At 43.4% G+C, this 17,011-nt stretch overlaps 1 protein-coding gene across 2 annotated transcripts in view; it reads left to right on the top strand.

The window, feature by feature from the left end:
* The window catches only part of MOV10L1 (Mov10 like RNA helicase 1), a 65,953-nt gene that overhangs the window by 28,230 nt on the left and 20,712 nt on the right, over nt 1-17,011 (top strand). For both annotated transcript variants that reach the window (XM_061640226.1, XM_061640225.1), the window contains 6 exons: nt 3,014-3,105; nt 3,824-3,882; nt 13,427-13,536; nt 14,933-15,023; nt 15,247-15,425; nt 16,016-16,162. In XM_061640226.1, coding sequence (XP_061496210.1) covers nt 3,014-3,105; nt 3,824-3,882; nt 13,427-13,536; nt 14,933-15,023; nt 15,247-15,425; nt 16,016-16,162 — 678 coding nt within the window. The remainder of the gene's footprint in view (nt 1-3,013; nt 3,106-3,823; nt 3,883-13,426; nt 13,537-14,932; nt 15,024-15,246; nt 15,426-16,015; nt 16,163-17,011) is intronic.

Here is a 17,011-nt window from a genome sequence, read left to right as displayed (position 1 = left end):
ATAAAATGAAATCAGGGTGATTAAAGAATTTTTATTATTTTTTTATAACAAACAATTACAGCAAAGCAGATGGGACAATGGAGAGGGAGAGGTATAAAATGGGACAGTAAAATGAAATTGGGGATCTAAAGAGCATGAGGTGCCACACACACACACACTGCCGGGGCAGGCAGAGCTCCAATCGCTCTTTACAGTAAAGTGCTTACATGTAAATGTTCTGTCTCCAAGGCAGCAGCCGTTCAGATCGCTAGATCGCTCCGCTCAGATCGCTCCAACAACGCTTCGCAACGCATGTGGAACGCAAGTTCCCTCAGTGTCCGTTATTGCGAAGCGCGTAGGTTAAAGTGGGGTACGGTGGAATATGGAGCATGCACGTTATAGTGAGGTGACGTTAAGTGAAGCGACATTAAGCGGGGTATGCCTGTATTGTTCCTCAACGTAGGCTCCAAGGAAGAAATACATGGCATAAAATGAACATCCATGCCCTTCAAGATCCTATCAAGCGAGCCTGCTTTCAAACAACCCTCAAGAAACATCTACCGACGGAACTCCCTGAAAATGTCGAGGAACACTAGATTAAACTGAAGACATCCATTATTGCAGCATGTGAACAAACTGTTGGATACCAAACTAAGAAACATCAGGATTGGTTTGATGAGAATGATAGTGAGATTGAATATGTCATCAACAAGAAAAGGAAAGCCTTGCAGATATGGCAGAAAGACATTAACTGTGCTGCTAAGAAAAACATCTATGCCAATGCAAAGGCTGAGGTCCAAAGAAGAACGAGAGAACTTAAGAACACCTGGTGGATAAAGAAAGCTCAAGAAATCCAGCACTCTGCAGATGCTCACAATGCATGGCGCTTTTTTAATGCCACAAAGGTCTTCTATGGTCCAACAAATTGCAGTACAAATCCCTTACGTTCAATGGATGGTACCAAACTTCTTAAGGATAAAGAGTCTATTGCACTGCGCTGGAAAGAGAATTACCACAACCTCCTTAATTGTAACTCTATTGTGGCTGGTGAGGTCTTCTCGCATATTCCACAACAACAAACTTGACGAACTTGCAGTATCCCCTAATCTGGATGAAGTCAGTAAAGCCATCAATCAAATGAAGAACAGCAGGAATCCCATCAGGTCCACTAGCTTTGTTGAAGTCTTTAAAGAAGGTGGGCCTGAATTTACACAAGAACTTCATAATCTCATCGAAAAAATCTGGATGGAGGAGATCCCGGAAGACTTTAATTATCACCCTTTTCAAGAAGGGTGATAGAACAGATTGTGGGAACTATCGAGGTATCTCTCTTCTTGCTACCGCAGGTAAAATCATTGCAAGGATCCACTCTCTGGAGCATCTTTCTGAAAACTGGATGCCCTGATAAATTTGTATTTTGCGACTCCTTCATGACAACAACAATTTTGGATAGCCATGGCTTTCAGAAAATCCATTCAGAGTTGGATCAGGCGTAAAACAGGGATGTGTCATTGCTCCTACCTTATTTGCTATCTTCATTGCTATGATTCTACACCTTATTGAGGGGAAACGTCCTAGTGGTGTAGAAATCATATATCGAACAGATAGAAAGCTTTTTAATCCCATCAGTCAAAACAGCCAGACTGGTGAGGACTAGAGAAAGGGCTTTTTCAATTGTGGCCCCCACCCTGTGGAACTCCCTCCCAAATGATCTCCACCATGTCCCCTCTATAATGAGTTTCTGCCAGGCTGTGAAGACCTGGCTCTTCAGGCAGGCTTTTGGGGTGGGCTAGATTTTAGTTTTCAGATTTTTAATGTCTATTATATTTGTATGCCAATTTTGTACGTCGCCCAGAGTGGCTGGATAGCCAGCCAGATGGGCGACTAAGAAATTCAGTAAATAAATAAATAATCTCAGTAGGCTGAAAGCAAAAAGTAAGGTAATGTCAACCTCTGTCGTAAAAGTGCAATATGCCGATGATAATGTAGTCCCCGCACATTCAGAGAAAGATCTTCAAACTATCCTAAATGTCTTTGCAGAAGCATATGGAAAGCTTGGGCTCTCACTTAATATTAAAAAACCAAAGTGCTTAATCAGCAGGTGCAAACTAGTCCCTCTGTAGCACCATCAATCCAGCTTAATGGTGTGATGCTGGAGAACGTTGATCATTTCCCCTATCTTGGCAGCCATCTCTGTAAAAGCTGACATCGATGCTGAAATTCAACATCGTCTGAGCTCTGTGAGTGCCGCATTCTCCTGAATGAAGCGTAGAGTGTTCGAGGATTGGGATATTCGGAGGGAGACCAAAATGCTTATTTACAAAGAAATTGTTCTACTGACGTCGCTGTATGCCTGTGAAACATGGATCATTTATAAACACCACTCCCAACTTCTTGAAAGATTGCGCCAACGCTGCCTCTGGAAAATTCTGTAAATTACTTGGGAAGACAGATGGACTAATGTTAGCTGTTTGGAAGAAGCAAAGACTACCAGTGTTGAAACAATGATCTTTCAACATCGACTTCGCTGGACCAGCCATGTTGTTCAAATGCCTGATCACCATCTTCCAAAGCAGCTACTTTACTCCCAACAAGGATGGAAAACGGAATATTGGTGGACAGCAAAAGAGGTTTAAAGATATTCTTAAAGCAAATCTAAAAAAATGTAACATGAGCATCGACAACTGGAAAGTCTTGGCCCATGAACGTCCCAAATGGAGGTCAGCTATTATCAAAGGTACTATGGACTTTGAAGAAGCACGAGTACAGAGCCAACAAGACAAACGAGCTAAGCGGAAGGCACGTCAAACACATCCTCATCGCGACCATCTTCCATCTGGAAACCTATGTCCTCTTTGTGGGAGGCTGTGTGGATCCAGAATTGGCCTCCACAGTCACTTACGGACCCATTACTAAAGACCTTATCTTGGAAGACAATCTTACTCGGCCACGAGTGAATGAATGAAAGTTGAACTTGGAATTCAGCACTGTAACATAGTAAATGCTTATTTATTGTCTTCCTTTTTATATATAGATTCACAATGAAGAAATTACCCTGAAGCTTAACCCAGAGTTTGAACAGTCTTATAATTCTGAACCCATGGATGTAGAATTTACTTTCAGCAGGTATTCTTTTTCTTAAAATTGTATCTAAGGCAACATGGGAATGTTGACTTGCCATTTGGAAAAGTTCATTGTAGAGCAGGGATAGTCAATGTCATGTTTCTCCAGGTGTTCCCACTGTCCGTGACCATTGGCTCAGGCTGATGACAGTTGGAGGGCACCACATTGACTACCCTTATTCTAGAGCCTGTTCTCTTTTGCCTTGTGTGTTGCTTAATTCCACAACTGAGGAAACAGTTGATCATCTGCTAGAGTAGCTTGTTCATGGCCATCATTTATAGCTCCATATGTACAAAATGAAAATAACAGTGACTCATCCTTTTAGGATTGCTGTGCCAACGGTAACAAAACTTTTACCTCTCCTACATGCAGAAATAAGTAGTATGGACTGCCTCTTGTTTTTATTTGTATACAAGCAACATTGGAGATGACAAAGGCAAATAACTCTTTACTTTTTAAAAAAAAAAAAACTTACCTAAACTAGTTTCCTGTATATAACTTTTAAAGAACACATGTTCATGTAACTGAAGGAATGCTGAATACATTTTAGTGTACCTATTTTTCTTGGATGCTCATGTGCAATGACTTAGCAGAACTAGCTGGCTAATGCAATTATTTTCTGTATATGAATATAGCAGCAGGTCTGAGAGAGAGGTATTGTCAAATATATTGATCAGGGATACTGTTGTGGTCCCTTACTATTAATCTGATCTATTGACAGGACCACCAGCCGGAGATGCCAGTTTGCAGTGGAACAAGCCATACATTTAGGAGAAAAAGGTAAGATATTTCATTCCCTCTAATGAGTGTTGTGACAAAACAATAATACCTCAGTTTAACAAGGTACATGCATTCTTGGACATTACTTCTTTAACAGAAACTTTGGTAGCAGAAGTAGGAATAACATAGAAAAAATAGGAATAGGTTTCTATACCACAAAAAAGAAGAGCAGTTCAACATATTTCAGCAAACTTTTTATTCAAAACTAACAGTATGTATGTCTGAAATGGAACAACCAGCTCAGGTAAGCCTCACATACACACCACTTGAAGGTTTCTTCCAAAATGCATCCAGGGATGGCTGCCTTGCCTTTTTTCTTATATCATGAAGCATCTTACTATAGCTATCTAAAGCTTTGAGCACAGTTCTCCTCTCTGTACACTCGAGCAGGCAGGCAAGGGGTAGCCGCCACCACCCTGTGCTTGGTCTCTCTCTCTCTCAGCCACCCCCACTCCAGCAGATATGTCTGCAGTAAACAGTGCTTCCAGGGCACCTAAAACACTATTTAATACAGAGGCACCTGTGCCACCTGGCAAGGAGTGCCATTCCAGCCATGCGTAAGAGAGCTTCCTGCAGCAGCTGTAATCCAGTAGGCGAGGAGCCACATTCTGACTATGTCAGAGCGTGCATGCCCCACACCCAAAAAAGTCTTTGTTTAAAAGGAGCTTCTTTCCTGGATGATTTGTTAACTGAGGTATTACTGTACTGAGGAAGTCAAGTGTACAGACTGCCACTAAGAGGAGGCTGCTTAAAACTGCATGCATCTTAGGGCTGATCTATGCACCATGCAATACCACATGACTTTTTTCAAGTTTACCACACTGCTTTTTCTATACCTCTGAAAGATATCACTATTGGCAGATTACTGTGAGGGCTAGCGCACTTGTAAGCAGCTGTGTGTGAACAATTTACCACATGGAACAACACCCATATGGATACATTTTCAAGCAACTTTTACACAGAAAGTGAGCCTTGGTGCAATGTGCTGTTAATAAGAAATACTTTGTGTAATTTTTTGAGGGCTAGGCAGGACGTCTCCGTAAAAATTCTCTTCTAATGGCTGCTCAGGAGGATATGTAAATGTTCCAGCCTAGTTCTGAAGTGACATAACGCCTGAATTTTAAACTAGTTAGTGTCAAAACAGAAGTCTTTTAATGGTACCATACGTCACCTCTGCAGAAGTAAGTAACTCAAGTGGGAGAAGGAAAGCTGTTCTGAGCACATGTGGAATTACTGTTATGTCTTCTGATATGTCTGATTGGAGTAAACAAAATAGTTTGTCAGGTGTAGTGAGCGGGTGCATATGATACATTGAATTATACAACTTGGGGAAAATAGAATTAATTCTTTTTCCCACCTGCTGCTCCTGCAACTCACACATTAATTCTTTGTTTGTGTCCTTTTCTCATGTATCAAAAGCAAAAACAGTTTTCCTGTATTGCCATACTCCACTACTGATGAGCCTTAAGGCATTTTTTGGTCTAAAATTGGGGTCAGGGCTTGAGGTTGCAAATCTTCATGTCTACAGAAGAACTTTGGACTAATCCTCCTTAGAGAAAGTGCTAGTATTTGAATATTTCTTGGTACTGTAACCTGGTATTTTTTTCACATGGGCTACTTTAACCCAAAAAGGCATAAGCTGTGGGAAGGTGCTGTTGTAACTCAGATCTTTAAAAGACAGCAGGAATAAATATTTTTCGCATCTTCAGGCTCATTCACACTGGAGTTGAACTCCCTTTTAAAGACAAAGCTTTTTCCATCACGATGAGAGTTTAAAGATCACACTTCCTACCTTCTAATCACTGTTTTCTATTCATGCTGAAGGGAAACAGTCAATCACGCAGCTTCCTAATGACCACACCCTCTTAAAGTCAAACTATCACTTCCTCTGGTTACCTTGGCAACCGAGCATGCTGAGTTTGTTTGTTCAAGAGTAAGTTGCATTAAAAAAAGAAAAAATCCTCAATTTTAATTATGTGTATTTTCAGAATCCAGCAGAAATACAAATATTTGTTTGAACAGTGTTATGCTTTTTTTGTACAAGTTAGGGGGAAAGGGGAAAAAAGCTTTGTTTGCAGCAGGCTTGCAGAACAGGAGCCAGCAGGAAATGACATAACAAAGGGAAGAGGGGGGAGTGGGCATGGACTCACAAAAGCATCAGAGCTAAGCGTCTACATGCCCCTAGAGCAGCCTTTCCCAACCAATGTGCCTCCAGATGTTGTTGGACCACAACTCTCATCAGCCTCAGCCAGCATTGCCAATGGCTGAGGCTGATGGGAGTTGTGGTCCAACAACATCTGGAGGCACACCAGTTGGGAAAGGCTGCCCTAGAGATACAAAGCACAGATGGGTTTTCCTTCCCTTTTTGGATTAAATTTGTTGCGGATTAAAAGGTGAAAGCACCGAGACACCTTCCCTTTCCCTCCTACGTCATGTGATTGCTGTGAATTAAACAGGCATGCAAGTAGGACCCATCTCACATTAAATCACTATATGAATCGGGCCTTCTGTAGCATCAGCTTTCCCCCAGGTATCATACTATCAGGCGGGTAGTAGCGCCTCCTAGTGTCCAAAGGTAGGAATGCAGGAGTCAAGACTTCGGCTGCTCCATCCAGTTTGACCCCATTCCATTTCTGCCTTTGTCCTAGGTTGGATCCTTTAGCCTTAGCTCTCTGTGAGTTTGTTTTTTGTCATTCTTGTTAGCTCCTCTTTAGTATTTGTTGTTTCTTTTGTGCTTGTGCTTTCAATTTTTTTTTTAAGTTACTGTATTTTCGGGGGTGGTTCTCCGGGTTTGGCCTCTGGTAGGGCCGGTGGGTACCTCCATCCCGGCCTTTCCTGCCCATTCCCACCCATTTCTCAGACCTGATCCCCCCTGCCATCTCTCAGAACTCGCACCTGCGGCTCCATTTGTTACTGGCCCTGGCCCCATCCTTCTCTTCGGAGCTCGCAGCAGTAGCTCCAATCTAGCTGCAGTCGCCTGGCCTCCCCTCCAGAACCCGCAACTGCAGCTCCGATTACTCCAGGCCTTGCGCCCTTCCCCTTCCTCAGAGCTTGTGGTGGTTTATGGCAGCTCTCCAGGCCTCCCCTCCGGAACCTACAACTGTGGCTCTGCTCACTCCTGCCCTTGAGCTCTTCCTCCCCGGAGCCTGCAACTGTGGCCCTCTCCTAGCCTCTCCTCCGGAGCCCGCTACTGCAGCTCCAATCACTCCTGCCTGTGGCGGCTTGCAGCAGCTTGCCTGGTCAACAACTGCAGCTCCATGTCTTCCTTGGAGCTTGCAGCTCAGGCAGCAGTCCCTCTCTTCTGTCACCCACCTCAGATCTCGTGGCGGCGATTCAATCAGCGCTTCCCCGTCTGGCTCAGAGCGTGTCGCAGCTTGCTCCACTCAGCAGCACTTGGGTCAGCGATAGTTCTGCTTCGCTGATAAGGTTCTCGTCTTGTTGCCACCATTTTTCCATCTCTTTAGCATAGGCTGTTTCAGACTGTTTTCCCACTTTTTCCTTCTCCATCTGCCATTTTGGCTGTCTTTTTTCTTTTTCTTCTCCTGTGTCACCAGTGCCTGTGTTGCTACTCTCTTCCCAATTCTTCTCCCCCACCTCCCCTCTGCTTAGTAAATAAGCAGGAGACAGTGAAGGAGGAAGAAATTTGAGGATTTTCCCATGTATAATACATATAATATACATATATATATATATGTATACTTAATAAAAATAAATATATAAATAAATGGAAGAATATAAAAATAAAGGAAGGAAGAAAGAGGGAAAAAGAAGAAAATACAAGAAGTGGCTGCTTGTGGAAGCAATAAATAAGTATTGGCTGCTTGAGGTCACACTGATCCCTCTACCGTGGGCATGTTCCATTGGCCTCCATCAATCCACTGCACCCCCCTACCTGTGTGTGTGTTGATTCTCTTCCACCGCACCCTGCAGTCTGTGCATGTGTGACATGATTGATCACCTTCATTGGACAACCTTACCTGGTACTGCTCCCCTCTACCGTGTGCAGGCGTACCATGGCTGAACTACCTTCCGCTGCACCTAGAGAATTAATTACAGAACCATAGCCACAGCCATTACTTCCTTCGCAGCCACCAACAACTCAGGCCATGCCTAAGAAGTAATCTAAGAACAGACGGTTCCTTATTTCTAAGAGGCCTGATTTCCTTGTCCCTAGGTCTGAACATTTCCAGGGGCAACAGTGTATAATGTGGTGGCTCCTTAGGGGGCCTCAGTGTAGTGAAGGCATAAGGATTGCCTCATCAGCTTAACTCAGAGCTCCAGTTCCTCCAAGACCTGAACAGCAGCAAGCTGTTCTAGAGGTAACAGCAGAATAACCTGATGGTTCTTCCAGATGACCTCAGTGTAGTGAGGGCATGCCTCTTGAGCCTCAGCTCAAAGCTCCGGTTCTCCCAAGGCCTGAACAGCAAAAGGCCATGTGCAGAGGCAACAGTGGAATAACATGGGGCAACAGCAGAATAACCAGATGGCTCTTCCAGGGGATCTCAGTGTAGTGAGGGCATAGGAAGGGCCTCTTGACCCTCAACTCAAAGCTCCAGTTTCCCCAAGGCCTGAACAGCAGCAGGCCATTTACAAAGGCAATAGTACAGTAACGTGGTAGCTCCTCTATGGGGCTTCACTGTGATGAAGGCATGTGAAATACCTCATGAGCTTCAACTCAAAGCTCCAGTCTGTTCCTCTGAACAGTGGCAGCCCTTCATAATTGTCTGTATTTTCTGCAGCCCTTCATAGCTGTCTGCAAATTTTTGCAGCCCTTCATGACTTAGTGACCCGTCTAAGGGACCCAACTGTAGTGAAGGTATATGAATTACCTCAGGAGCTTCATCTCAAGGCTTCGGTCTGTTCCTCTGAACAGGCACGTGACTGTCTGTGTAAATTTTGAGATTTATCCAGGGACTTCCTTACGAAGGAGTATTTTATTGTCATCCCAGTGGGAAAACGTAAATAAGCAACATAAGTAAATTATTAACCTGAATACAGCTTGTCAGTTACACAACATCTTGGCCCTATTGGCTCTGCTGCAAAGCTCCAGTTTGCTTCTCTAAACAGTCTGAGTAAATCTTTGGTGTTATCCGGGAACCCTTGGAAGTTCTAAGGGTCAGCTGGGTATCCTACTGTGTAGGCGTAACTTAGCAGGGTATCGTAATCAAGCTGGTTGCTCTGTTAAGTCTTGTCCGTTACCAACAGGTTCCTGGATGACTTAAAACAGTTTAAAATTCCATATTAAATTTTTTCAAACAATTTAGCCTTTGGTAAGGCTTACTTCACTATCAAATTTCTGTAACTTGGCTCAAGGGTACTCTTCCCTACCTGCTATTAAGCATTACAGTGGGTTTATAAATAAATAAATAAAATTGGATTTTACTCCTTTTGTTTTGATAGGTGGTCCTTGTGACGGTCCTTCCCCGGCTCTCCCTGTTAGGTTACTACCTGCTCATGGCTACTGCCTGTCACTAGGCACCACCAGGGACTCCACCAGTCCGGACCGTCCTTTTTTATGGTTTCTCTCCCCACTCTAGCACAGATCTCAACAGATCCCCCTGCTAGGCAGCACCACCAGTCACGTCCTATAACCAGTAGTCCCAGAGACTCTGCCTGAGTCTCTCTATCAGGTTACCTCTGTGACTGAGTGCTTAAGCTGTCCCCAATCCCTTTGATCTTTATATATAATTCTGGTTTGCTCTGAATACTTGTGGTGTTATATTATCCCCTTCACCGCTGCCACCATTTGTTACAGTTTCCCTTCAGCCTTGGTATTTACCTTACCCTCCCTTCTGGTCTGTGAAACCCCAGCCAAGGATCAGGCCTTTGGTAAACCAAAAGTATTTATTAAATAACAAAGATAACAAAGATTACTTTATAAAGGCACTTAAGCATATGGTTACATCTATTCCTGAGGTACTGGTCTTAGTATTAATCCGAACTCCACACTCTCCTCTCATAAACCCACCAAACAACCCTCTAACGTCCACACCACCTCACATCCACCTTCCACCTCATATCCTTCCATTTATACTGTCAGCCATTTTAAACATTCAGCCAATCATCCAGCATTCTACTGCCCATTCACTCCCCCCTCCTCTTTCATTCCACTTACCATGTATCTCCTATACAAACAACACTTACCATATATACACTAATAGAGGAACATCACAGTCCTTTGCACTGGTTTACCGCACAGGTACTTAGTCAGAATATATTCCTGGGTATTTACTTCCTGTGCCTAATTCTCCAGCATTTATTTCCTGTGGCTGACCCCCCCAGCAGCCCCCATATGTCCAGAGGAGACTTGGAAGTAGAGCATGAGTGCAGCAGCATGCTCCCATGGTTTCGGATGAATAGGGTTTCAAAGCATTTTGTCCCCGTATATGCAGTCAGCAGGTTCATCATGTCTGGTGACCACTGTTGGCCTTGTCTTCCATGTATTTGCCTTATCTTCTTGGGCTCAGTCAAGCTGCTAGCTCCCTTCCTGCATAACTGCATGGTAGCCATAAGACAATAGTAAGGATACCCACGTTGTTGCCTATCTCTCTCTGTGATAACAGGGTAAACTTAAAACAATGGTATACATTATGGAGCAACTCCCTGGACCTGTGGTTTCCATGGAGAGCAATAGTCTCTAACATGTTCTTTCATTTTGGATTTCAAGTTTAATCTCGCATCCAGTTTCCTCTTCAGAGAGGAACTTGAATTTTACCAGGTGTCCCTACGATGTGGTGGTAATCAGATGTCTTGGCCAGTATGCCATGCGTCTAGCCAGGCTGCTTTCAAGGTCATCCTTGCATTCTAGTCAGGCTTGCTTGGATGTTCCAGCAGCCAATGAACCTCCTAGACCCGGTCAGTCAATTCTTTGGTTCTCTGGTCTGTTAATTCACTGGTGCTTCTGAGAACGCTGTTTGTTTAGGGAACATGATTACCACAGTCTGGGTGTGTGTGGTTCTGCCTTAACATGCCTGCCATGCCTCAGCAAACCTGCTTAACGCAATCTGGGCGCATGCAGTCTTCTCCAAAAAGTTGCACTGCTCAGAGGAATCATTTGCTGAGCTTCAAGCTGAACATATAGCACAGGCATTGGTCTGATCTGTTCTTGGCTCATCCCCCTTGGGGAGTACTCTGTTGACAAGTCTGTAAGAGGAACTGCTTTAGTCCCCTTCAGGGCGGGGCATCCCACCAATGACATGGGATTGGAGGTAGTCTAGGTTAGCAGGTAACAAGTGGGGCCACAGGAGTGCTAACTCCATTACGAGGTTGTAGGTTCAGCCTTCCCTGCTGTTCACTGGTTGTCCCAAGATGGAAGCAGATGCAGTCAACACCGTTCTGGCGGTCTACTCTGCACCTGGCCTCCTTTACTCCTGACTGAATTCCCATCTTGTACTGACCTCACTGGCCATGGTTTTCAGTTCTCCTGAGCCTGTCCATCGTGGATACAGGGGGGTTGCCAACAAGGCCAGTTCTTCTGTCCCAGGCAACCTTCCGCAGTTGGGCAGTGAAGTCTTTGGGGGTTTCTTTCCAGAAAATCATCACTATGATCCTGTCCTCCAGGATCCAGATCTACCAGAGTTCATGGGTCATGCCTCCCAAGTGGTGTCCTTCTCAGGGGGTATGTCCTTCCTGGTTTGAATATGGAACTGAAGCATAACACTCTGTGTTGGGAGGTTTCGGCCATCTCTTATACTTGTCTCCAAGACAACCTTCACTAATAAGGCATCCTTGGTCCCAATTCAGTTCATTCCAATCTGGCTCCTCCTGTGGAGGAGGCTGGGCATTCATTAGTTGTTCAAGGGGATCTCTAGGTTTAGTACACAGGTCATTCGCTGGCCTGAATCTCCATCCATCTCTCTGGTACAAGAGTTACCTGGGCCTCATTTCATCATGTTTCTTCCCACATGGTTAGTTTGGTCATGGATAACTGCCTAAACTGCGGTTTGTTCTGTTACACTTGCTCTCCTTCAAGGTGCTCTTCCTGGTAGCAATCTCCTCTGTCCTTAAACCTTTTGATCTGGAAGCCTGATCCTCACCTATCAGGACTCTGTTATACTAGGCACAGATCAGACTTCTCATCCTAAGGTGTCCTTCACCTTCCATTGCAGCCAGGACATGGTCCTACCTTTCTTCTGTCCTTATTCAAGCCAACCATCAGGAAGCCTGGAATTCTTGGGATGTTCATCGAGCCCTAAACATTGGGCCCATCAGCCTGGTCCACGAGTTCCTTAATGTTCCCGTGTGCTAAAGCATCACAACTTATTCAGCTAGGTCCATAGCCTCTATGGCTGCCTTTGCAATCAATACGTCAATGATAGATTTCTGCAGAGCTGCGTCTTGGTCTACTCCAAGTTCTTCCATTAGGCACTACAAGTTATGCCTCAGATTGCAGCAGGTACTGTCCTCCTCTTAGAAGGGTATGGGATCTAGCAACTTTGTCCAATTGCCCGTCATCTCTGCATCTTCTAAAAGGCCTTGGTGATGTGGTGTTCAGATCCTACCTTTTGACCTGAGGCTTCTTCCGTCTTCGTTGTAGTCAGGATATGGTCTTGTCTTCCTTCTGCCCTCAACTGACCCATCCCCTTGAGACGGCCTGGCATTCTCTGGATGTATGTCACGCCCTGACCAGGACTTGGGAAATTCGTCTGAGACTCTTGTTGTCTTGTTGCATCCGAGCACATTGGGAAGAAGGTCACCAGTACAACTCTATCTTGTCGACTGCGGGCTTGCATTAACATGGCCTATGAGTCTCAGAACATCACAGCCATTCTACTGGGTTGGCGGCCACTATGGTTGCCTTCGCAATCAATGCACCCATTGCAGACGTTTGTAAGGCAGCTGTATAGTCCTCTCCTAATATTTTTATTCGACATTATAAAATACATTGTTTGGCCTCAACAGACGCCTCGTTCTGTAGCAGGTACTATCATCTTATGGAGCCTGGACCCACCCTACTGGGACTGCTTTGATACATTCCACCTGATGGTATGCTACCTGGGGGAAGTGGACCATTGGTCTCACCTGAAGGGTGATTTCCTCAGGTATCATACCTTGAGGGCCCTCCCTGGTGAGGGCGGCTGCCTAGCTTGTCTGCAGATAATTGTTTACTGTTCTGTAATTTCTCTTGAACTTATTTTTAGGTTCATCACCTGTGTTACTTACCGCATAAGTGACATTACTGCTAAGGCTGTTCTTGATGTTCTTATTGTATATGAATATTTTCTGTTTGGAGTCAAGATGTGCATTACTATGTTTGCTGCTCCGTGCATTTTTCTCTGAGCATGTTCTATCTGAAGAGAGATGTCTGGATCCAGTGTACAGTTCATATGGAATGGAATGGGATCAAACCGGATGGAACAGTCCAAGTCTTGACTCCTGAATTCCTGCCTTTGGACACTAGGAGGCGGTACTACCCACCTGATGGTATGATACCTGGGGAAACCACCCTTCAGGTGAGACCAACGGTCTGTTTACAACTCAGTTTATAAATTTTTTATTCAGATACACCATTGCTGTTTTTCTTTACTTCCTATTCTTCGCAAAGTTCTATTTCCAGATAGTCTCACTGTGCAGTCTCCACAAGTTATCAAGCAGTGGCATGATTCAGAATGTTCTTACAATGCACAAAAGCAAAACATCATGCAAGAAGTTACGGTAAGCCTCTGCCATCAATCCTTCTGTTATCAGCTTTATTAGTACTAAGTGCTGTGGCATTCTGTAAAGATAAACTAGTTCATGTGTAAGGAAGATTAATAATTTGTGTACATTTTGTACTTGGATATTGATGTCAATTGGGAAAGTAAAAGTCTGCACAACAGTTCGTTTTCCATCTTGAAAACTTATATAACAAGAACTATGAAGTTAACAACTCCTACATGTTTTTCTTTGTAGCAGTTTCACAACTGTACCATCCGTACCGTTTTCATGACTGTTTTCCCTATAGAAATTGTACTGAATGGAAGTTGGTGCAGATTCTTCTTATGCTAGAGCAGATATGGGGAACCTCCAATCCATGGACCAAATTAGGCCTGCCAAGAGTCTTAATTTTGCCAGGAGGATGTTTTCCCTTAGCTATGTCCACCTGCTCCACATCTGATATCAGGTGTGGGGCAGGTAAAGCCACAGCTGCAAAGAAATAATTGAGAGTGTTAGAGTGCACTCCCAATTTGTAAGCACAGTTTGCATTCAGCACCTTTTAAATTTGGTGCCAAATGCAAGCCCCAATTGGATCAGCTCTGCTCAGGTGCTTCCAAGCAGAGCTCTTGAGTAGAGCCAGTCCCTGCCACAAACGGGGCTTGAATTCAGCACTAAATTTAAATTCAGCTCTACCTACCTGTCAAAAAGGGGGGGGGGCTCAAGATCCAGATGGATCCTGTTCCTCACCCCTGTGCTAGAGGGTATAGCCTAAGGCTTTCACTCCGGCAGGCTGTTTGCATTGTGCATCCAAGAACACCAAAGTTTTCCAATGTAAACACTGCATAGTTGGTGGGGTTTGCACAGTTTGTATGCTATACTCCTACTTCCCTGGTAGGAAAATATTCTAAGTAGAGGCAAACCTGGAGCTTGTCTGCACACTTGCACAGCATAGCTTTTTTGACTCACTGTATGAACAACCTGGGTAGCTGCAAGCATGGTCTGGTCCTTGCAGCTCACTGATCTCTGTTGTGAAGCTTATATGAAATCCTTGCTGCCTTTTCTAGGTGCCTTCTTTCTGTCCTCCCATCACACACTTGCAACTTTATTTACCTGAATGGGAGAGGCCTGGGTTGGTTGCAACTGAAGGTTGAGCTTGAAGATTTTCCCCCTAATTAAGAATTAAATTCTCTCCTTCTCCCTTCTTCATATTTAAGAACACCAACTTTTTTCCCAAACTTTTTTCAAGCAATGTTGCATAGGACAACCTATTTGCCTGCTCATTAGCACGTGCACATGAATAACTTTGCATGTAGTTAAGTCATAATTCACATAGCAATTACCAAATCTAAATTTTTAACAAAAGTTACTATTTTTAAATACTTTATATGTTAGTCTTCTCTTTTGCTACTTTCAGGATGAGAGGGTAGAATACGGTAATGAAGAAAGGATGCCAAAAGATAAGGCAGTTGTCATTTCTGACATGGTGACCGTTTCCACACAAACAAGTTGGTATAAGCTTAATGCTTGCTTTATTTTTGCTTACAGTATAAACTGGTTTGGTAGAGGCTTCCTAGCTTTTGGTGTTATATAGGGCAAATTTTCTGTAGTTGGCTGATATTTTTAAATATATTTATGTCTTTAAGCATATTGTAAATAACAGACAAAAATTAAATACTGTTTTAAATTGTGTGCAAACAAAAATAATAATATACACAATGTTCAATGTAGTAAATGGAACCTCGGCATCTAATAGAAGAGACTGTGATTTCTTCAATCCTCTGCTGAATGAGCATCAGAAACTAGCCGTGAAAAGGATTCTTAGTGGTGAATGTCGTCCAACTCCTTATATTCTCTTTGGACCACCAGGAACTGGCAAAACTGTCACAGTCATTGAAGCAATTTTGCAGGTAACAGTAAACAATATATTTGGGTCTTCCCACTGCCACTTCTAATAATTTAACTTTTCATTCACTCTTTGTGCAATCATCCATGTAGTTACAAATGAATTTCCTTTGCTTGGGAAGGTTTCTTCTTTGTAAAGAGGAAGCCAAGGCCTTGTGAGCAATAGGGTTCCAACCTAGGTCAGTCCTGATTTGAGGATAGCATGACTTGCCACGTCTGTACTGAATTCATCTGGGAGTAAGACTAATCACAGCATTGTAGATTAGCTATGGTTTACCATGCTGTGTGAACACAGCTATAGTTGATAGACAACTGCGATATTTTGAAGGCAGTACTACGTCTGTCTGGATCTCTGATAATTCCAATCTCTCTTTATGAAGATTTCTTAATGGCAAATGGATTTTGGAACTTAAATGAATAAGGGGAAATCACTATTATAAATGTTGTTCTTTGTTTTTTAAAGGAGGGATAAGATGCTTGGTTTATGAAGAAGTAAAAAGAACAAAGTAATCTTCAGCATTTTCTAACAAATAATTGTTTCACTCAATATGCACAATATCAATCCAAGACACGTTGTGTTTTTTAAAAACTTTAGATACATTATACTTTATCAGACAGTCGAATACTGGTCTGTGCGCCATCAAACAGTGCATCAGATCTAGTTTGTTCACGGCTTCATGACAGCAACCTTTTGAATCCAGGAGTTATGGTCAGAGTTAACGCTTCCAGAAGAAATGAAGAGGTAAACTTTATTTAAAAGCTTTACTTGCTGCATGTGACTTCAATTGTATCTTAATTGCAATATTTATTTTATTTATTACAATTATATCCCACCTTTCCTCCAAGGAGTATAAGGTGGTGGACAAACATGATTCATTTCCCTCACAACTTTATCCTCACAACAACCCTGTGAGGTAGGTTAAGCGGAGAGACAGTGACTGGCCCAAGGTCACCCAGTGAGCTTCATGTCGAAGCAGGGATTTGAACCCTGGTCTCCCAGGTCCGAGTCCAACCCTCTTATTATGCCACAATATGAGGTAAATCATGTATTTGAAGCTTAAAGTTGACTATATTCACTAGGTTTGTTTAATATGCCTTTCAATGCTGTTTCTCTCTCTTTATTTGTACTGAGCAGTGCTTAGGAACATAGGAAACTGCCTTATACCAACTCAGACCATTGGTCCATCCGGCTTAATAATGCTGACACTGACTAGCAGTGGTGCTGCAGGGTTTCAGGCAAGAAGGTTTCCTAGCCCTACCTAGAGATGCCGGAGATTGAATTTGAGACCTTTTTTGCATGCAAAAAATGTGCTGTACCACTGAACTGCAGTCCTTCCAAATTTCTTGGTTTTCCAAATTATGACTTCTAAACAATACTTACTGATGTACCCCCTCCAGATCTTTTGAATGCTCAGACCTTTAGATAAAACACCTCAGGATCAAAAAGGCAATTTCTGCAAAGGGAGAATCAGAGTCAAACGGTGAATGAAAAGGTGGGAAATGTAGTTCTACAGGGAGACATTAGCCCTTTCAGGTGTTCTAAAACGTAGGTCAGTATATGAGAGGGGGAAGTGGGAGTGAGCACACTAGC

The sequence above is a fragment of the Rhineura floridana genome, chromosome 8 (assembly GCF_030035675.1).
Source record: "Rhineura floridana isolate rRhiFlo1 chromosome 8, rRhiFlo1.hap2, whole genome shotgun sequence".
Lineage (NCBI taxonomy): Eukaryota > Metazoa > Chordata > Lepidosauria > Squamata > Rhineuridae > Rhineura > Rhineura floridana.
The sequence above is the reverse complement of the archived record's forward strand: the minus strand, read 5'-3'. Positions and strand labels throughout refer to the sequence as shown.